Source organism: Spodoptera frugiperda, chromosome 29 (genome assembly GCF_023101765.2).
Source record: "Spodoptera frugiperda isolate SF20-4 chromosome 29, AGI-APGP_CSIRO_Sfru_2.0, whole genome shotgun sequence".
NCBI classification, from domain to species: Eukaryota; Metazoa; Arthropoda; class Insecta; order Lepidoptera; family Noctuidae; genus Spodoptera; species Spodoptera frugiperda.
This window is the reverse complement of record NC_064240.1, coordinates 12,147,860-12,170,866: the sequence shown is the minus strand read 5'-3', so window position 1 is coordinate 12,170,866 and position 23,007 is coordinate 12,147,860. Positions and strand designations below refer to the sequence as shown.

Below are 23,007 nucleotides of genomic sequence, written 5' to 3'. Positions count from 1 at the left end.
AACTACTGGTCCGATTTCAATAATTCTTTTTAGTTGCATAGTGCATTTATCGGGGAAGGCTATAGGCTATAAAACATCACGCTATGACCAATAGGAGTCAACAGAGCGGGTGAAACCGCGCGGAAGTAGCTAGTATAATATAAATAATGAAATGAACTAGTGAAAATTAACAGGATGCGGGCGTTATCAGTTGTTTCAACTGTCTGCCTGTCTACAAATAAATAAATAAATATACATAATGAAACTACAAGTATAATTTATTAAATTATTTATTCAACATTAAGCTTTCCCATGCAAACACTTACAATAAAAAGTTTACACAAATATATTTTAACAAATAAGATTATCTAAATTCGAGTTTTTTTTTGTATAATAAATAGGAACGATTAATATTAAATAATGTAATATTTACAGGTGGCAACACAAAACATTTCAATGATGGTAACATTTGATACAACAGATTATAATAAACCATTTAAAAAAGATTGATTATTTGTAGGATTTTAAAATGGAGAGTGTTGCTATCTGTAATAAATAAAAAACACAATAATAATTAACAATAGGTTTTTATACAGGAGATAATTTATTGTTTTTTTAATAATATTAATCTAGAGTTCAACTCTTTTTTCATTTTGAAATGTGTAAAAGTAAACAATTTATGTAGCCGATAATTTTCCATGACGATTCTTTTTATTTAATGAATATGAATTTAAAATCGTAATTGCATTAAATATTTATAAAACAAACAGTGTCAATAGCTTCTATCAAGATCAACAACATTTTTGAACTTAAAGAAGTTCAAAAACTTCAAAATGCATTAAATTTTCTTTAAATAATTTTGCTATTAGTAAAAATGTTTGTCATTTAGGTTAGTTCATGACTTTTTATCTACAAAAAATTGCTACATGCAAAGTTAAAAGAAAGAGAGATAGTATTAGTCCTCTCTTTCATACATTTGGTGTTGTTTATGGACGAAATAGTCAGTAGTCATAGTGAAGTGTACAGTATCGATAAAATACAGCGCGAATCTTATCGATATACTTATTTTAATTAAGTATCGATATAAATGCAAGATCGCCAATTTGGAGGTATTATAATAGGCCTATGTGAATGTCTTTTGGCTGATATAAGATGATAATGATCGATACTTTAGTTCAAGTATGTGTAAAGTGTTTTTTAGTAACTTTGCATGTAACATGTTTGTGATTGTATGTTAGCCCTGAATTTTGTGCGTGTTTAGCCTCAAAAGTGTCCACGTTAAACATTAATTTAAGAAGTTATCGTATACAGATCCAATGTAGGTAATATGGCCACAACTAAGGTAACATAATAATAAAAATAAACTTATTTATAATTGTACTAAATCTAACAAGTGATGCTAACATTAAGATTCAGATTTATAAATAAATTATCTATAAAAATTACAATTATAATTTAATAATAAGTACAATAATTTTGCCGAACAATATATTCTTAATTATATTTTTTGTGACAGTATGCTTTTAGCTTTGGCTTCACATAATTCATATAGCAATATCTAATTTGGCAAATATATTATAATTATAAAATATAAAACCTTTAAACGCTAAAAATTCTAATAAATAATATATTTTATAAAGTTTATAGAAATACATAAAGGAATAGAAATAGGGATGTGAAATTATCGATAATGAGAATCGATTATTGAGGTGTTTATCGATATTTTTATATATTTATGTACACGGTATATCGTCGAGTCCAAATATCGGACATACTATTCCGATTACTGTTAAGGTAATACTTTGAAAGTATGTGTATTTGATTGACGAACAAGATTTAATTATGTATGTAAAAATATTAGTTTTTTTTTCAAAATATAATGAACTTAATATTTGGCGACTAGCTCGCATCTTAGGCTTGATTATATCAAAGTCTAATACTAAATTATTATATTATTTTATAACCAAAAACTTAGTTTATATTTTATTAAGTAATCGTGAAAAAATGTTGCTAGTTTTGGTAGTATGGCTAGTGTTGTTTTGAAAATAATTTTATTTTGAAAACCCTAGCAACACTACGCCACTAGTAGCTATAAAATCTTGAGATTCCGACGAAAAAAATTAAAGGACGTAGATTTTAGCTAGTTTTATAATCGTTAAATTAGTATTTTTAGTAACATTTTGTCTTCAAGTGTGGTTAGACCAAAATTAAATTATGAAATCTTCACAAGTTTTCTTAGCACAGAGTCTGCCATTGATGTTTTTTTTTTTTGGTTTATTCATCTAAGTTTAGGAACGTTTAAAAATATTTACATCAAGTTAAGAGTACCAGTGCGCGCGTTACGCTGCAGCAGGTGTCGTAGTGTTACTCGGCGTAGTGCTTTCCGGCGTAGTTCCACTTGGCGTATTGTCGCTCGGCGTAGTGTCTGCCGTCGTACTGGAGTTGCCAGCCGGGCTGGCTGTAGTCGGCGCCACTGTACTTATTTGTGATAGAGGCGATTTACCTGCGAGAGTACAAAAAATGTTACTATCTGTATTATTGAAGATAGAAAAAGTTACCAAAAGATATAAATCGACTACTGAACTGCTGAAATGTTGCTATGTATACTTACTAAGTGTACGGTAATACTAAGCGTCCATAGACCCGCATCGTACGCTTGGGACGGATCGCATCAAACGGATATTTTTTTGACTGCGTATGTTTACATACGCAGTCAAAATAAAATCCGTTGTGTGCGATCTGTATGATGCGTGCGTTGCGAGCCTGTGGACGCTAACCTTAATACTACTAAACATAACATAGTTACATCTACGGTGTAGTGTATAACCACGTTTATACGGTACCGTTCTACGATTACCAAGTACTAACTAAAGTTATACATAAAACAATCAGAATCTAACCAATCTTTTTGCTCTTATTTGGTAGCATCTTGTAAGAGATGATTTCGGCGGTTTATGACATCGCTGGCGATGGACTGTATAGAAAGGTATGGTTAGTATGTAAGGACTGGCGATACTACCAACATACATCACATTTTTGTCAACAAAGTTGAGCGAGCAAATTTTTATTGTCATGTTAAACATAGTATAAGTCAGGGTTTCCCAAACTTTTTTGGTCAAGGACCACTTTTATAATTGTAGTTAAGTTAGGGACTACTTATACTATTTCTTTTTTCATGTGTTCTCCCACTCAGATTTTCTCATTCGCTCATAAAAATATTGAAATCAGTTGCTCCATTCAGTTGTTTGTTTTGGCATTAAGTTTAATTCACCGTTTGTATTTACTAAACGGAGGCGGAGTCTAGTGTATTTATTTTCCTTTCGCGCACCATATTTTGGGCTTTGCGGAACTAATGGTAAATATTGCCCCCTTCCTGACGTCTAATCGATCTGATATTTGGTACATACTCTTGATTTTGATGTCCATACATTATAAGCACATTAAAAACGTTAATATATAAATATTGTTAATGTAATACTTGTTCTATTAGTATGGTACTCACCGGAGACATAGTCCTGGAACCACTTGCTGATGCCGGCGGAGTGTTTCCTGACCCAGTCGATGCGGAACGTGGCCGTGTCGACTAACTTCTGGAGCGTCTGGGACATCGGCATCAACTGCTCCTTGTGTTTTAGGGCGAAGTTCTTCAGCTGGGAATATTAAAATTATTTGTTAAATAGCTCTTTAGTATGTGCTATAGAAGTACATTTCTGATAATATTAATAGACGATTTATTTATACTACTTAATTTGTGTCATTACTCGTAATTGTTTTGTATGGTCTACTTAAATTGATAGATATTTTATTACTAAAATATTAGCCTAAAAATATTATTATTTTTTAGGCCTATTCATGTGATTTTAATACCATAACGATTGAGAATAAGCACTTTCGGTTTGTCTATCGTCTTGTTATGGTATGTACTCGATTAAGTACTTCTTAGAAACGCGATAAAAGGCCTAAACATTTTGGACAATTGGTTTAATAAAGCATTTAATACATACCCTGGTAAGTTCTTCCTCAGTAGAGATGAACCCGAAGCTGCCACTGAGCACGGCGGGGAACATGAACGCGTCCATCTGGGTGAACTTGTCGTATACCTGCGATTTATAATAATACATTTAACACCATTTCAAAGTATGTACGTTACTTATTTCCATTAATCCTAAAACAGGCATTTTCAAAATATCAAAAATTATAATCAAATATATATAAAAATCGTCTGTCAGCGAGGTTTGGTACTCGTTGCCTAAAATGTTAATGTATGGTGAAGAATGAGTAGGAAACTCCCTCGTTACTCCGTTACTGGGCCTCCAATGCCTTTAGTGACACGGCACCGTGACGTCGGTATTGTATAAGACCTTGGTACAGTGGGTCTGTCCATTGTCCCCCCCGGTCCAGTAGCAGTGAGTACCTGGTGGAAGTGGTTGAGCAGGAAGTCCTGCGCGAGGCGGGTCCCGAGCGGCGCCTCCACGCTCCACGCCGCCACCGCGTACTGCTTCGGGATCTCCGACAGGGACCGCTCCAGCAGTCTGCGGGGATAACAAAGCATTTATGTTGTGTTTATATAAAACGTTTAAATAGAATAAAGGTCGGTTCATATCTGACAAAACATGCGTCGTGTAACGCCATAACAAACAAATGTATAAAAAAAGAATTGACCGTTCACACTCAACCGATGATACGTCAGTACGACCGAACCGACTCTAAGTATTTTTTGTATAATAGAAGATTTTTAATTAATTATTTTAATCGTGCTATTTTTACTAGTAGAAGATAATTTTTATTTTCGAACCCTATTAAAAAAAATCGTACGAATTAAAGATTTGTACCAAAATTCTCAATACCTTTAATAACAAAAGTAAGAGGTGAGATAGCGGCCAAACGTCGACCCATTAAATGTAAAAAAAGAGCTATGAATGAAAGCCCGTTTTCAGACAGTTTTAAACTATCTAAAACTTATTGCCGTACTCAGAGTCATTTAATGATTACTTAACCTAGTCCTTAGCGATTGTTTTCGATACAAAATTTCTCCTAAGGACTAGTTTAAGTAATCGTTAAAAATGTCTCTGAATGCGGCAGTTACTGTCACAAATATAAATAAATAAATAAAACAACTTACAAAGTAATAAGCGACTCCTCCCTCGTGCTGGGCAGGTTGTTGATGATGAGAGTCTTGACGTTGGGGTCGGTGGAGGTCTGGAACACGCGGTACAGGAACTCGAACTCCGTGCGCCCGCCGTGACGGAGTACCATGTTGTATACTAGGCCGCGCAGGTAACTGGGGATACTGGGGACAACATATATTTATTTATTTATTAAGGCTTACCAACTAAGATACATACAGACAATCTTAAAAATATGAGAAACAACAGTTAGTGTATGCTCTTAAATTAAAGGTAGGCTCAACATTATTTTTAGACCGTTCAAGCAATAAGTATAAAAAAAAACAATTTAGAAAGAAATTAAGTATATATATTAACTAGCTGGCCCGGCAAACTTCGTACCGCCTCAAACATTTTTTTCTCACCTTTTAAACCTTCCCTGGACTTCCACAAACAATTTAAGACCAAAATTTGCCAAATCGGTCCAACCGTTTTCGAGTTTTAGCGAGACTAACGAACAGCAATTGATTTTTATATATATAGATTACAATCACATCAAAAAATATACATTTTTAAAGGCCTAAACACATATTAAATGTCCTTCGGTATAGCTTTTCAAAATGGGACAGAAAGATTTGCATTTTTTTAGCTCTAAGCAATCGTAACTATATTTATCGTTTATTTCATACTTGAATGTGGTACTGCTAAAAATGTTATTAACAGAAAAATGATGGGCGATCGGCTGACTGACAGACAAGGCATAGCCATAACTAGTACTAGACCTAGGAAGCTGAAACTTAGAATGGATATTCCTTAAAAAGTGTAGGGGGTAATAAGAGAGGATTTCCCTAAATTCCCACGGGAATAAGAAAAACGGGAATCACCTATTTGCGCGTAGAAAGTCACCGGCATAAGCTAATCTATACTAATATTATAAAGCTGAAGAGTTTGTTTGTTTACAAACAAACTTTTGAACGCGCTAATCTCCAGAATTACTGGTCCGATTTGAATAATTCTTTTTGTGTTGAATAGTGCATTTATCAAGGAAGGCTATAGTGCATAAAACATCACGCTGTGACCAATAGGAGCCTAGCAGAGCGGGTGTAACCGCGCGGGAATAGCTAGTAAAATGTAAACTCACGGGTTATTGTTAACATCGTCCTGGCGGGTCCAGTTGTCGAACTGTTCCCTGGCCCACTGCAGGCAGCGCGGGGACTCCACGTAGCACTCCCACATGACCAGGTTCTCGATCAGGAACGCCTCGTTGTCGTCCTTCGGCTTCGACAGCCCGTAGTTCACTTTCTCTAGCTGTTTAGCCAGCAATATTCTCATGTAGTCCTGGAATTAGGGTTTTAATTGTGTGAGTGAATTAATTTAATATAGTTTTTGTATGGTCATTGTTGACTAATGATTATAAGTAAACTGTAAGCAGAGATTAATTCATAAAATTAGATTTATTTAAAAAAATATTTTGTCAAACGCTTTTGTCATAGGCGTCTCAGATGAACGACATAAAGTCAAAGTAAAAGCATTTATTTAAATTAATCCTTAATTAGGCATTTTTGAAACGTTAAATTGAATTGTACGTCAGTTGTAAAAGATGTTACGGGTGGTCAAAAGCTCAAATATATTACTAAACCATGAAACCTTTTCAATTTATAATGGTCTCATGATTCTATTGTATTAAGCAACAAAAGTTCACTTGCGTATAAAATGAAAAGATCACTTATTAGGTTTTTAATAACCAAATATTTCAGGATAAAATATCAAAACTTACTTGGAAATAAACATAACCAGACGTAGCTCTCAAATTATGTCTCAAAAACGCCATGTTGTTCAGTAGTAGATCCCAGACCATTTTGGAATCTTCTCCATTGATGACACAAGTGGTCAGACCGAGCGCGTAACTGTAGTTAAGGCGTGACACTTTGGCTAAGTTGAAGGCATCGTCTATAAGCTGAGATTTCGTTATGGGCGATTTAATTTGTCCCGTTTTCAAAGCAATGCTCAATAGCTCCCAGTTCTTCTTGTCGTAGTTTACTCTGTAGTAACCTGTGGAGAGATTTGTTTATTAGTCAATATTTGTAAATAATATCTACCTATGTTTTAAGGCATTAAGTCATTAATAATAATAAATTCAATTGAAATGTATGTAAGCGTATAACTAGCGATTGACTGCACCAAATTGGAAAAATGCTTTTTGTTTTAATGGTTTATGTCAACTCAAAAATCGACTGTCAGTTGATTTTATACATTTGTACTTTACAGGTTCAAAACCCCAAAAACGGATGTCAAGTCTTACTACGAAAATGGGGCATTACCCTCATAGTTATAAATCAATGCTGGGCTCTGATATTCAATAGAATTTAGGGATTTTATTGATCTATTGGAGTGCAGGCATGGTTTCAACTCGTAAAACAGTATTTTCATGTTTCATGGCTTATTTTATACAATTCTATATTGACTTATATTCTGGCTAGTACTCACCAATAGCATCAACATTGACATACAACGCCTGCGTATCGTTGATAGGTAGATTGACAGCGGTAGTGCGTCCTTTGAGCCAGGTCTTGGGTTTGGAGGTCCACGTGTGGACGGGCGAGTCCACGACGCAGTAACTGATGGGGATGTGCCATAGTTGGTCCAACATCTTCTGGTACGGGTCTGTTGCTGCCGTGAACAGGCGCTGGGGAAGGTTTTAGTTGATGAGTATCAACAAATTTACACTGATGGTCTCATTGGTCGAATTATTGCTAGTGCAACTATTGAGTAAGGAATCCATTAGGATAGAAAGAAAGAGAAAGAATGACAGAAAAACAGTTTATTTGCAGGATCGGGCAAAGTATGAATGGACTAGCTTTTCACCTTGGTTAAAGAAAAAAGGAGCCTTTATGATTCTAGTTTCCTAATTGTCTCCAGGCAAAAGCATTTTACAACAAAAACGGACCATTGTGATGTGAAAAATAAACCGAAAACGTCAAACATTGATTTGTCCGATTCAAGAATTAGGTTCAAGTCCAGCTCGGCAGTCATTAACGAAGCTTATTTAAATGAAATCAAGTCAAAGTACCTGTTCAAAGTCCACCCGTCCGGTTTCATAGTTCCTGTTAACACTGACGACGGGGTACCCGGCCTGTCTGGTCCAAGAGTTCATGAAGTCGACTACATTGAGGTCCTTCAGCGCGGGGTCCGATGGAGTCGCCTTCGACATGGCGTGCCACAGGTCATTCTCTTCCGCGTTCGAGTATTTCCTGGGAGAATGGAGATAGTTAGATGAGAGCGAGAAGCTAATTGCACGTTTTTAAGCATACATTTGGAGTCGTGGTAGCTCGGAGGTTTAAGATTCTTCTCATACGGGTTTAAAACCTACCAATATACCAATCTAATTACTAATTATAAGTTTAAAATCGCCAACCCTCATTGAGCAAGCGTGGTGATTAGTGCTCAAATCTTAAAGTAGTCAGACCTTTGTGTGATTCACAAATTATTGGTTCGGGTCTGGGAATCATGTGTACCTATGTGAACTTGTATGTTTGTAAACGCTTTCACGACACAGGAGAAAAGCCTAGTGCGGGGCGACGATTTAAAAAAATAAAAGACGAAAGATCGCATAGTATTAACTCACCATTGATTCAAATAAATAACCAATCCTTTATGGAAGAGATCCTCCGAAATGGTATGGTTCAACATCCGTATAAGGTTGGCTCCCTTAGTGTAGGATATTTCATCGAATTTCTGTGATATTTCCGACGCATCCTCCACTTTCCGTGACACAGGAGACGTGTTCTTCAGGGCGTCGGAGCGAAGCAGGTCCATCTTGTCGCGGGAGAACGATTCGAACATGTTCCATTCTGGCTCCACCTGAAGATATACATTTGGATTTATGAGAGTTGGTTTTTCGTAGTTTACAACGTCACGCCTTTTATCACCGAAGGGGTAGATAGAGGTGCTCATTACGGCATTGTCATAGTTTAGTGCGTAGTATGACGAGACTCAAAATTAAGTATCGGTATCAATGAGTTTTAAACAGTCCATCAGTTGAAGTAAGTACCTATTTAAAAGCGGCTTTTATTTCTTTTACATTTATTTATATGAATTCAAATAAGGTGTGCCTAGTTCTTGGACTTTCTGCTCTTCAGAGCTTCACATTTTGAAAATTCCCATTTTTATGAATTATCCTTGTTAAAACAAACTACCTATAACTATTTAGGTCACACCAACAAAAATTGAGAAGGCCTATGTTCTATTGTGTCTTATATACTAGAGTATTTTAAATTTTCATATTGATAAATATACTATTTCAAATATATTTATCAATATGAATACAGATAAGATATAACTAGTTCTTGGAATTTTCAAAAATACCTTATTCAAACTGCTTTTTACATCTTTTTTTCGCAAAGCACCTTACCTAATCTGCTCTTTACATATTAATTTAAATTCCCATTTTTAAGAATTATCCTGGTTATACCAAACTATAGACTATTTAGGGAAAACCGGCAGTAATGCCTATGTTCATCAGTGGACATAGTAATGGCTGAAAGTTACGATGAACAAAATAAAGAATAATAAAATACTACTTACATGATCAACTCCAACATACTCGATATAGGTGGCGAATCCCTCGTTGAGCCAGAGGTCGGTCCACCAGCGCATGGTGACCAGGTTCCCGAACCACTGGTGCGCCAGCTCGTGCGCGATGTCTATGGCCACGTTCTGTTTGTCGCGGGGCACGCTCTCCGCCTCGTCGAATAGAAGGGTCGTTTCTCTGTTGAAAAAAAAAATAAAAATTACATCATTAATTAATATTTTGTTGTGGTTGCCATTTTTAATAAATCTTAGCTAGTGGAGACCACTAAAACTCGATAAAAGGCAACCCATGTTATGTAGTTAAAATCTACTTTAGAGGTTACGCATGGAAAATCATCCCAATGTATTTCTCCCGTCTTAGGTGAGGCGAGAGAGTGTTAGATTCTTGCTGACTAAAAACCACCGGTATCCTTCGATCTCCAAGCCATCTCCAAGCCCAGTAACCTCTTAAGGGCAGTCTGCAGCTGGGTCCACATGCAGAGGATGCTGACATTAGTCATGACGTGATATTTATTAAACACTAAAAGAAATCAAGAATCTAATATCAATAGAACTTTCAGACCATAAAAATGTATATAAGTAGTATTTGAATTTGGCCAATAATATGGTGTTTAAGATTTTTTGCTTCTGTGCGACTACTAAAACTCGATAAAAGGCGTTAAACCGTTCGCCTATCGCTATGGCGAGTTAAAATTCTACTGCGATTAGATCGATGTTACGCATGCGACAAGAATTGTGCAGGCAATATTCATATGCTTAGCTAAACTACGTATTTATTTTACAGAGAAATTTTAACTTAAAATAACGCCACATTATTTAAGAATTCTTGTAATGGGTGACAGTCAACACCTACTTTACACATCAGACATGTAATAGGAGGTGAGCTGATTGAAATTAATTCCAGATCTTGTCTACGAGTCTTTGAGAAGATCTGAAATACCCCAATAAAGTGCCTGCCTACTTAAATTTTCCCTGTCCCGGGAATCGAGCCTAAACAGTTTTTGCTCGACTGTTATGCTCACAACCAGTCGACGAAGCAGGAAATTAAGGCAAGGCATATCGATCATAAATAAATAAAAATATAACATTGCTTTCACCATCTACCTATACTTTGTTATAAAGATAAGCCAAAACTCACCTGAAAGTAACCAGCCCCCAATTCTCCATGGCTCCACTTGAAAAATCAGGAATAGCAATAAGATCCATCTTGTCCAAAGCGTAGGGCACACCGAACACTTCTTCATAGTACGCGAGGAGTTTGGGCGTAATCACTGACGCGTATTTAGCCTTCCCTATTAACTCAGGTCTGGTCCAAATCCTGATTGGTATGGTAACGTTATTCGTGCTTGTGTAGCTGGTTTCTAAGGACTTGAAGTCTGATAACACGTAGGCTACTAGGTAGGTGGACATGCTGACTGATCTGTCGAAGTGCGTCCATTGCCAGCCTGGTTGATCGGGGCTGAAAATTGGGTAGAAATGATGTTAGTCAAGGTGTTGTTTGAGTGATTTTCAACTTTAAACCGTTTGTAATATAGTCGAAAATATATTAAAGGGAAAATTGTTAAAACTGTTCGATTAATTTTCAACTTTAAACGGTTTGTAATATAGTCGAAAATATATTTAAATATTTCGACTGTTCCATAAAATAGTTAAATGCAAAATAATTTGAAGGTTCTTGGAAGCATGAGAACTGATAAGATGTAGATCGTAGATCGTAGACGTATATCGTAAAATCAACTTTATGATAAATATCTTTAAGATACAAAATTGTGTGAAATTATCAACTGCACTCTTCAAAATGGTTATGTTTTTGGATCTATATACCTAACTGGGTATACGTTACGTGTACTTACAGTGACGTGACGTGACGTTGACGGTGACGTTAGTATGATTACGAGATAAAACTGATTCTCGTATAAGTGATTTTCCAATTTGCTTGCAAGCAATGGCTAATAAATTACATGATCATGAGTCGACATGGAATTAAATCGATTAAACAGCTATTTTTAATTCAACACGAAATAAACGTAATCAAAACTACACGTGTGTTGTTAGCAAATATAAGTAGTATTTTCATTTGAAAATTATTACAAGCTACCAAGTATGATGAAATTTTACTGTTTACATTTTAAACTTCTTTGAACAATCTAAATTTAATCATTCTATTTATTTAGTTTAGTGGCAAATATGTACTTACTATGTTTTATGTTGTAGAATTGATTAAAAAATATATTAAAGTTTTGGGAACGAGAAACTTTATAGATTAATCCCAGTAGGCTGATGAGTTTAGGAACTTACATTTGGTACCGAGTATTTTCAACAAAATACTCTGATTTGTTCTATCTAAAAATGTAACCGACCTAGTAGAAATTAAGTTTAATACACTAAATTGTACAGGGATTGAAGTAATCGAACCTGCTTCAAAACTTCAAAAAATCTGCTTCAAAACACAAGCAAACTTAGGTAATAATAACTATAAAAATGCCACTAACACAGGCTCCTGCGCAACTATCTTCATATTTGACAGCGCAGTGACAGTCTCGGGATGCGCAATGCTGATCTCAAACTTGGCTTTGAAGGCTGGTTCGTCGAAACAAGGAAACGCGGACCGCGCCGACGTCGGCTCGAATTGAGTGACCCCTAGGTTCCTGTAAGATAAAGATTATATAAAAATATTTTTAATACCAAAATCTTCCTGTATAGATATTTTGTGAGCAACTATTTTTTAAATGGACATTCTCACGACGTTTCTGGGTAGACCTTTGAACAATCAGGTATAGTGGGTAGACCCCAGAAACAATTAGGTAAACATCGGACTAACGCCCGAATACTCAAACGCTACTCAATTATAAGTTGTACTTAAATATCGTGCTATCTCTGTCATTTTATAAAGAATTGATAGTGACAGAACTACATTTTGAGAGTGTCTTAAAATTGAGTAGTGTTTGAGTATTCGGGCATAAGGGTCTACATTTGACAGAGATCCTGCAGTAATCCTCTCTGATAACCACACGACCTTTTAAGCTGCGACCAACTTGCGTCTCACAACGTGGAGTACAGGAGGAGTGGAGTCTTAAGTACAGGAGGCCTATTGTCACAGACCGTTGATAATGGTAATCAATACATATTTGCAAGTTAGTCTGTACAATACCATTATCCACACTCAGTCATCAATGAGCTTTAAGCTGAGGTCATAATGATGAATAAATTAACCCAACAAGGTAATGATTCAACTTCCACTTAGATAAAGCACGACTTCACTTACTTATCACTTAATGTTATTTTTTTGTTACCTTTTTGGGTTAGATATATAAATTCCAAGTAAGGAATTGTTTATAAAATATACTACTTATAAATAAATATTACACAATGTTACTGTGTAGCATATTTATCTTGTTATTGTTTTATTTTTATATGACTTTATCATTTTTAGTGTGGTTGGTATAGTGACTGAGAGAGTTGGTTCTGAGGTACTTTATGTGGGTTCAATCTTTGAAAAAGACTCTTGTAATCATACATTTTCTCACATCTGTCCCTCAATAATTACTCAAACATTTCAAGAGTGGAAGGCCATTATCATAATACCATGAGAAATTGTCAAAAAGTAAGAAAAAAATTACTTTAAATTAAATTCGAAATAAATAGTTTCAAGTAGCAATAAAATGTAAAGAATGCGACTTACTTGACTTCATTTTTGTCATTAACATAGGTACTCTTGTAAAATCCAGTCAATGAGTTAGAGATTGCACCTTCAAACGAGAGCTGCAGTACGTAGTCCACATTAGCTTTCAACGCAGACTCTAGTCCTAAAATCAGTCTGTCTCCTGTACCTTGCACTATTGAGAGAATTTTGATAGTCCGCACCGCACTATGACTTATTTCTGTATCTACCGGAGTAGGAGCTGGTGTTGTATCTGTCCTTAAAGTTGTGGCATTATCCTCAGTGGTTGTTGTTTCTGGTACCGTAGCTGTTGTTGCATTCTGATCAGCTATACTTGTTGTAGGAACTTCGGTGGTAGTGTTGTCTGCAGTGGTGGTGACATTAACTTCTGGTGCTTCCCGCTTCACTTTCAGTGACCGCAAAGTCTCAACTTTTTCATATATTTGTTCTGTAAGCTTAGCGTTGCTACTAATACTGAGGTTTTTAGAGTGTAATATAATTTCTTTGACACTTTTACTGGCTTTGAGTGTTATGTAAACATCACCAGAGTAGGTTGAGTTTTCTAGTTCCGCTTTTAGTTTGAGCCTGTAGAAACTCGGTACTACGTATGATGGGAGTCTGAGGTCAGGGGATGGTGACCCTGTTTGACCAAATGGTTCCGTTTCATCCCAGAAGTCTACCGTTTTCTGTGAGAGCTGAAACAATAGTATAATATGTAAGTATTATTGAAAATGTTCACATATAAATCATAAAAAAGTTTTCAATTTTCTTTTGCTAGTCAATGGAAAACGATTTATAGGCAAAGACAATAAAGTATTAACTTGATATATAGAACAACTGAAATTTTGTTTCTAACCAATAACATAATTATTTAATCATAATGAAACATGTAGGGACATGAGTTTATAATTTTATTACATCCTACAATGGAGAACTATAATTTATTGCTATTGTTATTCTAACAGCTAATTAAATAAATATGTGATTAAATTGAATTAATTTTCATGACTTAGGTACATAAAAATATAAATTAATATGTTGATTGACTTAAGTAAATAATAAACAAGAAAGTTATAAATGGAAGAATAAAGAATTGGAATTTTACTGTTGATTATATCTCTTTAATTCATTTCATACATTTTGATAAGTATTTTTGTGAATATAATTTATTATTGAGAGACTAAATAATATTAGTTAAAGCTTGAAACAAAAATCACTGAAAATACAATTCATGTCTAGAATGTATACAATACATTTGCATAGAAAGATTATATTGTTTAGCAAATATTCACAGGTACTTACTTTTTCATCTCCTTTTATAATAACTCCTTCAAATAAAATTAAAACAATAACAGATTTTATAAACATTTTGTGCGTCTAACTAAAAATATCACAGGTTACAAAATGCAATAGGTACGTAGGGAAACAACTTTTTAAAAGCTGTCTTCTTTTTATAAATTAAACATTTTACACTACAGAGAAATGAACTGTTCGTTAAAATAAATATTTAGAAATATTCGCAAAAATATCACACACTTCCAAACACTCAGAGATCGATTGTCATTTTGACGTTTATTTTTTTTTTTCAGAGCGTAGTGAGTTCCTACAGGCAAAGGACACGTTTACTCCGGACAAAGTAGTTTCAATTATGATTATTTATACTGCTACTATCCGCAAAACGCTGAGAATAGCGTGTAACTGCGGAATTAAAGTTCGATAAAAATTATACGAAAGACAGTAGCTTTTAATTAAAGTTGATAAGACATATTATTACTAGATAAGACGATTTGAACTTGAAATCGGCCAACGTCTCGTGTGTGGAGTTGGTGACAGATTAGATAACAGCTGTTGGTTTGAGCACATTTATATAGTACCTACGAACATAAAAAAATGACGTGAATAAGCTCGGGCTTACCTTGAAGTAGGTAATAAAGTGTACAATAACTCCAACGATGACTGCAATTAGGACGGCGAAAATTATGAATGTTACACAAATGCAGTTTGATATGAAAATTCCTCCCCTTCTTCCATAGTGGATATCTTCTGGTGTTTGGGATTCGTAAGCCAGGAACTGCTGCCGGCTGGTTGACAGGGTCATGTTGTTAACTCATTCTGAAACAATTTACAGACGGGTATTTAAAATAGGTATCGGAAATAGGTACTTTATATTTTATTCTATACCAGATTTCTCCAGATTTCATGAAACGTGCGAAGTCTATGAAAACTAGCGTCGGCGTGTTTTCATACTATCAATACAATAACTGTAACGGGCTTTTATTTTAATTAAGTAAATGGCTGTTTTGCCTGCTGTATCTAATGACCTTCACCTGCCTAATTTGGGTGAAAAACCTCATAACAGGCTTATTGTTATTTTTCGCATTGGATAGGTACCTAATAATAATGTGGTTTCATTGAAAATTCAAGTTCAAGATTCTTTGATTTCGCACATTGGTTCTAATTCGGAAAACATAAAGATAACAATTAGAGCTCCCGAAATCTTACATGTTTCACACACGTGACCTGTGTGAACTCGTTTAGTAGGAGTATAAATATATATCGGTAGTATCAGTCATCGATGCTCGATGCGTGTACGCAAGACGATTAGATGTGGCCTTCAACTTCAGTTGGGTGATAGTAAGTCAAGCTGTCACTCCAGATTTAATTCCAGAATAGGAAATTAGGGTACTACAAAACTTCCAATTTGAAGATTCTCGGTGAATTGGAAACGTGTCCGGTGTTTGGCGACATGCATGCTGTGACTAATCGGATTGGTAAAAAGTGGATGAATGAACTGTGAGTTTTTGGCTAAGTATGTACCTACTTCTCCGGACATTGGAGGACAAGAGGCATAATATTTTTTATGGAATGTTTAGGAGGCAAATGAGCAGATCTCCTGATGGTACCTTTGTGATTATCACATGCACATTCACAATTTTAAGAGTTACAAGTAGCTGACTTGCCAAAAAGGAATACCTAAGTACCTTTTACAAACCAGTTTAACATAATAATTAATTAATTAGGTATTGTTAATTTCTTTGGTTGATCAAAAAGCAAATCATAACGAAATGAGACCATTGAAAAAATATAAAGAAAATCTATTTCGGTTGGAATAGTTCATTGATTCTGAGGCAGTAAGTTCGCCGGGGTCATCTAAACAATGTAGGCTGATTACCAACATAAACTAACATAACTTGCTGTATCAAGTTAAGTGAATCATCTGGCGTGACTCGCAATATCTTAACTGTAACACGTGAGGTGTCGGTAGTGGGTGGTGCGTCCAATTGATAATTTGCGAAACATCATGGGTTTATCCATGAGGGGAATACTGATATATTATGACGATTGGTATCTACAGAAATCTGATATAATTATAGCTTATTGTGTTTCAAAGTTCCGCTTTGATTACTAACAAATACCAAGAAAACCTTAGGGAAAATGAGATTGTGGGAAAAATTAAGGGGCCTTCTTCGACCACGTTGCGAGAAGAGGTAATATCGTTTTTTTTTGGTTTTTGACGGGTAAAAATCATCCAATGACTTTTCTCGCCTTCGGTGAGGCAACAAGGAGTGTCAGACTCTTAGTGATTAAAAACCACCCCGTTTCTACTCCTGCTTTTCGAGCCGGAGCCCCGGTAGGCCTGGTAGGTAGTACACAGTCAGGCGTCAGCCTTACTGGGCCCCATCTGTGGTGGTCTGATAGATACTAGCTTTAAGGCGCGCGCGGCAGAATAGGACAAAGATAATGCAGTGCCTTTAAAGTCCAATGAGGGGTCGCAGAAAAACATGAAATTGTTGTCGTTATGTACGAGTGGGTTCGCAAATATGCTGTATCTGTAAGGTATTTTACTACAAGTAATTGAATTACGAAGCGGCTTTGGGTTGACAATACCATAGTAAAACAACACTGTTTTATCAGTCTATCATTTTAAAATGTAATCTATAATTGCTTTATTGGTCGAGTAGTCGGTAGTTGAACTGCAGAACCAGGCTTTTGGGTTTTTGGGAACATTTCTAAAATTTCTCAGTAATAGTTTGGAGTCTATTTTAATCATCTATAAGAAGACATGTCTTGCGGCACGGAATTTCCAAATCCATATTTTGGACAAAAGTACACAGTTACTATAAGGAAATGACTTAAACTTTACATTAGATTCTTAGAACTGTAGATAAATAGCTTCTAGCTAAAACACATTATGTACCATTTCCGCTTAGTAATTTCTGACAGAGCAACTTGTATTTCGTACAATCACCTTTAGTGTTCGATGCAGTGATTTGGAATGCAATGCGTCATGGGAATTTATTATCTGATCCTACATCACTACATTAGGTACACTACAAGTACCTATATAGGTACTAAGCTTACACACGTGTGCACTTTGGCGCGATATACATCAACGATGCGCGCAAGTTCTTTCAAAAAAGGGCTTGTATTAATTTGAAGTGATGACTAATGATCCGTCCTCTTTCGGCGAATGCACCGCTCGCGAATTAACCGTGGTCGAACCATAAGATTGATTTTGTTAATGGGTTTCGATTAAAAATTGTATGTTAGCTAAAACGTTGGTTCTTTTTATTTATTTCAAAGTAAAGGTCGAATTGGATCTTTAGGTCCTTTTTAAAAATACATTAGGGAATCGGTACTTAGGCACTAAGTAGGAAATATTTATATCAGTGATTTCTCATCAAATGCCAGCGATTTCGATGAAAAAGGGAGAAGGAAGTATAGTCACATTCTGCCAGTTGTTTGACTACTCCCCATTGTAACAGAGTGGTCAAAATATTTGATGCAATGCTTATGTCATATTACGGTAAGGTTTTTGAAAATTAAAAGAAAACCTGTTAAAAGGCCTGACATTTCGGGACTTAACCGATTTGGTTGTTTAGTGAAATCGGGGATTAAACTAAAGCCAGAGCCATGGAAATTACCTTAATTTTAGGGCCTCTTTCCCTATGCTTGGATAGCCGCTATGTCCCAGAATTTGAATAATTAAGAACGTAATTTGTATAAGTAAACCACTTTGTCACATAAGTTTATAAGGCATTTATATGAAGGTGGTGAAACAGGCGCTTTATCTACGGTTGGCTACTGAGATGACCAATCGAAAAGCTATTTATTATTATAACAGCTACTACTGAACCGAATCAATCTGTATATTTTTACCTACATCCCAAGTAACTAAGCTGACTGTTCAGATAAATGATGATACGTCATGTACTGCCTGCCAGTGTCATTATTTTCTGCACACAACCGCATTATGCGCGGTGGCGTCAAAACGTACAATTATTTTACTCTGTGGTTACACACGAGTGTGGTTTATTGGTCATCAAACTGATGAGTCATTGCCATAACTACGATAAAACAGAAGAATGTTTAATTGAAATAGAAACGATGATTAAAATACGATTTTCTGTCCATTTGTTACTACGACTGTGATCGGTTTCCGTATTCTACATAGGTGTCTACTGTCTACCCTATGTTGGGTATACCATAATAGTGAGTTATGATGTCATATTTTTGCGTCAATTAGCATTCTTATTTGTTACTAATAATAGGGTAAATGACAAAGTTTTATTTTAATGTCCGTCTGGTAAATTATTTTTAAACTTTAGACACGTATTTTTTTAAATATAACGTGACGTCACTTTTGAGATTATTTTATACTCAATAGTGACGTCACGCGATATTTAAAAAATATCATTCCTAAAGTTTAGTTTGTTTTATGTAGGTATTGTTTTCTTAAACGATGAAATAAAGAAAATACGTGTTTAGACACGTATTGTCTTTCTATTATATTTTTTTCATTATCAAACTGACGGACTACATACATTTTTATTTTTCATACCCTGTCATCATCCCTGTTAGCTGGACAAAAACAATATTTATACGATATTGACTACTTCTTGATGTCACGATCCCGCGGTGTACAGTATAAAATATAGTCATTCATTCGCTGCCGTACACACAACAGTCGTTAACTGCTTGAGCAGCCCGTGTATAAGGCCAGACGCCTTATAGAAAATCTCCAATGACCTATCTTGGGCGAGGCGAGAGGGAGTGTCAACTCTTATTGACAAAAATAGTTTTAATTAGGTGGTAGACCTAATTAAAACTATTTTTGTTTCCCGTTCTTCGTCATCATCACCTATTTGTGTTCGCTGTTTTTAAAATAGAATACTTAAGGGATTTCCTTTAAATCAATGTTCTAATTAAGACTTTCAATTAACGTTGGTATGTGTGACAGATTTACTTGTGGACTTACTAATTATTGTTGGGTTTTATCCTGTACTCGTCAGTTATTATTAGGTAGCTAAGTATGTATGTAGGTACTTAGATACCTAATGAGAAATTTAATTCAGTCCATGGCTTGGAGGATTGTCTAATTGGGGCTAGAGAATGGTGGTTAGGATTTGGTAATTAATGCCTTAAGTTTTATCTCATGACGTCATAATTGAAATGCTTTTAATTATTGTTTTTTTTTATCTCATAACGTTACAATGGGTATTTTTGATAACAAATTTCATTTCATGGGAGTAAGTCTTATTGTGCGGAGATTCTTTTTTTAAAAATGACTAATAGTAAATAACAAAATTTACAGTTTGGTACTATTTTACGTTAGGTTGACGAAAAATCGATAGTAGACTATTTATCTATGTTCCGCATGTCTCCTAATTTATTCAAGAACTATTGTTTTCATTGCGAAACGTCCTTGTTCATGCTGCCTTGAAAAAATTTTTGGCTATAATTTTCTACTTACTGGCTATTTTTTATGTGTTTTTTTATGGTAGATAAGCCCGTAAACGAATAGACGGTGATCATGAAATAATTTATTTTTAACTTAGGAAACTACTAAATTTTACGTGTACCCCATTTCCGGTATTTTTTTTTTAATAAAAACAATCTTGATTTTGTTCATGTTTCTGATCATCTTCAGATTGAGCCTATATTTTTAAATAGGTATTTTGTGAACATTTTTAAAGTAGAAAAAGTAGTTCAGTGCAGTGGTTTTAATAGTCATTTTTGAAAGAAAGAAAATCATATATTTTGTCGGCAAGTAATATGTAGGTAGTATGTTGTGTTGGATGTTGTAGGTATTTTTGGATGACAACAACTATAGATTATACATATGTATACTTGTATCTGTAGCCACGTGTAGGAACTAGAAACACAATATGTATACCAATTACGCATAAAAACAATGAGTAAAATCCAAACCACGCCTGTTAATCTCAAATTACATGATAATGTACGTATTGTCCTTCATAATCTAATAATTCAATTACAAAATTATCATAAACCTGAACTTGTTCACGGAATTTATATTCAACAGGCGTTTGTATGTATGATCGCATCTCAAAAACTGCTGTATTGTTTTTATTGAAATGATTGTAGTAGCAACGGTTTATTATATTATTGTAAGAACGCGGGAAGATTTGGTAAAAACTTCCTTCACTCGTTTTAAAATTTTTGGGCAACTCTTGTTTAAGAAATTTGGTCAATCTTTAATTAGTTTTTTAATGTTAACAAAACTTTAATCTGGCCTTACTGCCGTACTCAGAGTCATTTAATGATTACTTAAACTATTCCTTAGCTACAATTTTGTTCTGAAAACAATTGCTAAGGATTGGGTTAAGTTACCATTAAATGACTCTGAGTGCGGCGGTTTAGTTTGTAGTTATGATATTTTTTTCTTGAAACATCTTAATTAAAATGGGTTTCAAAGTAAATAATTTGTCAACTTATGTGAACAATATAATTTAAAGACTCTTGAAACTCAATTCTATTATTCCGTGTTAGCGATAAGTACCAAAACTACATTGTCCGTGGCATTAGTGTACATTTATAGTGTAGTAAAACAAAGACCGATAAAATATAAAATATTCATTGGTACCAACAGTAACTTAAATATCGTATTTAATAATTAAAGTATCTATAAATCAGTGGTTATGCAAATAGCTTATTGTTGCTCAAACAATGTAATCGTCGGATAACAAAAGAGCTGTCAGATTTAATATTATAACAAAATATAAATATCAATGAACGTAACGTATATTTAATTATTGTTTTAGAAATAACGAGGGTCGTGATTCGTGACAGTTATTGGAAAAGTAATTTTATGCGAAGTTGTATAAAGTTGAAAATTAGACGTGTGAGGCAGTAATACTGCTTTGGACGTTGTAAGTGGATAACGTGTTTTTGGCCGGTAAACGAACAGACGGATCACCTGATGGTAAGCAATCTCCGCCGGACACCCGAAACACCAGAGGTGTTACAAGTGCGTTGCCGGACTTTTGAGGGTTAGGAATTTAAGGTTTTTGGGGAATTGGGGATTGGGAATGGGGGGTAATTAAGCCTCCGGTAACCTCACTATCACAACGCAAGCGTTGTCGCGTTGTACTGTATTTCATATATTATGTACTGTAATTTTTTATTTGTGTGTATTTTTGGTGCACCGTCCCCTGTGCTAAATAAATTGTTTTTCTTTATCGTGTCAATATTTAATATATTGTTTATTTTGTGAGTAAATTGTGTATGTACTTAATATTTTTTAATTTCCTACATTTTTGTTGGCTAAATATTTTTATACTTATGAATGAATATAATGTGTGTAGTGCTTAATTCTTTTAAAAAAATTGTACAATTTTGTATAATAAAGTTGCAAAATATTTTTATACTTAGGTAGGTACCTATACTTGTGTCATTACAATAATATCAGATTGTACAGATTTCAATGACTAATCAAATTGTTTAGTCGTTAGATCCAGTCTATGACAAATTATTTCATTGGTCGCGCTCCGTGTTAGTCACAGTGTAAACAAATAAGAAACCGTTGCAATACGAAATCAGTCGGAAGGTCACGAAGAAAATCAATGTCGCAAGTAGAATTTCATTTTGTTAAAAATAGCTTGTGAAATAAATTAAAATAATGGTTGACACATCGAGAATTTTCACAGGTTGTCTTTGACTGCCAATAGAAAACTGTTAAAGGCAAATTCTCCGCTAACGTCCGTCACCGGTGACCACCACGGCGTTCAATGTGTTAATCAGAAAAAGTATGTATTACTGGCGTTTTTTCCATATAAGAGTATATGGAACAAATCTTTGGCACAACAGCGGACTCTTTTTTTTCAACAGACTCCTGGAGCTTTAAATCAACCGCTTCTTATGCACCATGAGGATGCCAGTTCGAAACCTACCAACGGCAAGTATCAATGTGACTTTACTTATAAGTAACTTCTAATCTAATATATAAAATTCTCGTGTCACAGTTTTCGTTGCCATACTCCTCCGAAACGGCTTGACCGATTTTGATGAAATTTTTTGTGCTTATCCGGTATCTTAAGAATCGGCCAACATCTATTTTTCATCCCCCTAAATGTTAGGGGTAGTACAACCCTATTTTTTTTAATTTTCCGCGGACGAAGTCGCGGGCAGAAGCTAGTTATAATATATGTTTGAAATCGCCAACCCGCATTGAGCAAGCGTGGCAATTAATGCTTCTCCATGTAAAAAGAGGCTTTGGTCAGCTTTGGCCACTAATAGGCTTTTGATGATGACGATGACAACAGTGAACAGTTTATTCTTGTCGATACAGATAATAATTACATATTTAGATACATGTATTGTTCCGGAGCTGCGGACAACGTAACAGGTTTCTGGGGCTCCGGCTCAAAG

At 35.0% G+C, this 23,007-nt stretch overlaps 1 protein-coding gene across 3 annotated transcripts in view; it reads right to left on the bottom strand.

Moving 5' to 3' along the window:
• Positions 1-253: 253 nt before the first annotated feature.
• Positions 254-23,007, bottom strand: part of LOC118268234 (aminopeptidase N) — a 28,127-nt gene continuing 5,373 nt past the window's right edge. For 2 of the 3 annotated variants that reach the window (XM_035582628.2, XM_035582629.2), the window contains exons 2-16: positions 15,251-15,447; positions 13,357-14,030; positions 12,167-12,322; positions 10,813-11,133; positions 9,669-9,852; positions 8,710-8,945; positions 8,155-8,335; positions 7,572-7,770; positions 6,862-7,136; positions 6,226-6,422; positions 5,102-5,269; positions 4,394-4,511; positions 3,984-4,079; positions 3,482-3,629; positions 254-2,482 (exon numbers count right to left, since the gene is read on the bottom strand). In XM_035582628.2, coding sequence (XP_035438521.2) covers positions 2,319-2,482; positions 3,482-3,629; positions 3,984-4,079; positions 4,394-4,511; positions 5,102-5,269; positions 6,226-6,422; positions 6,862-7,136; positions 7,572-7,770; positions 8,155-8,335; positions 8,710-8,945; positions 9,669-9,852; positions 10,813-11,133; positions 12,167-12,322; positions 13,357-14,030; positions 15,251-15,433 — 3,300 coding nt within the window. In that variant the 5' untranslated portion in view covers positions 15,434-15,447 and the 3' untranslated portion in view covers positions 254-2,318. Of the gene's footprint in view, positions 2,483-3,481; positions 3,630-3,983; positions 4,080-4,393; positions 4,512-5,101; positions 5,270-6,225; positions 6,423-6,861; positions 7,137-7,571; positions 7,771-8,154; positions 8,336-8,709; positions 8,946-9,668; positions 9,853-10,812; positions 11,134-12,166; positions 12,323-13,356; positions 14,031-14,637; positions 15,170-15,250; positions 15,448-23,007 lie in introns of those variants that run through there. The other variant, XM_035582630.2, reaches the window with a different exon arrangement.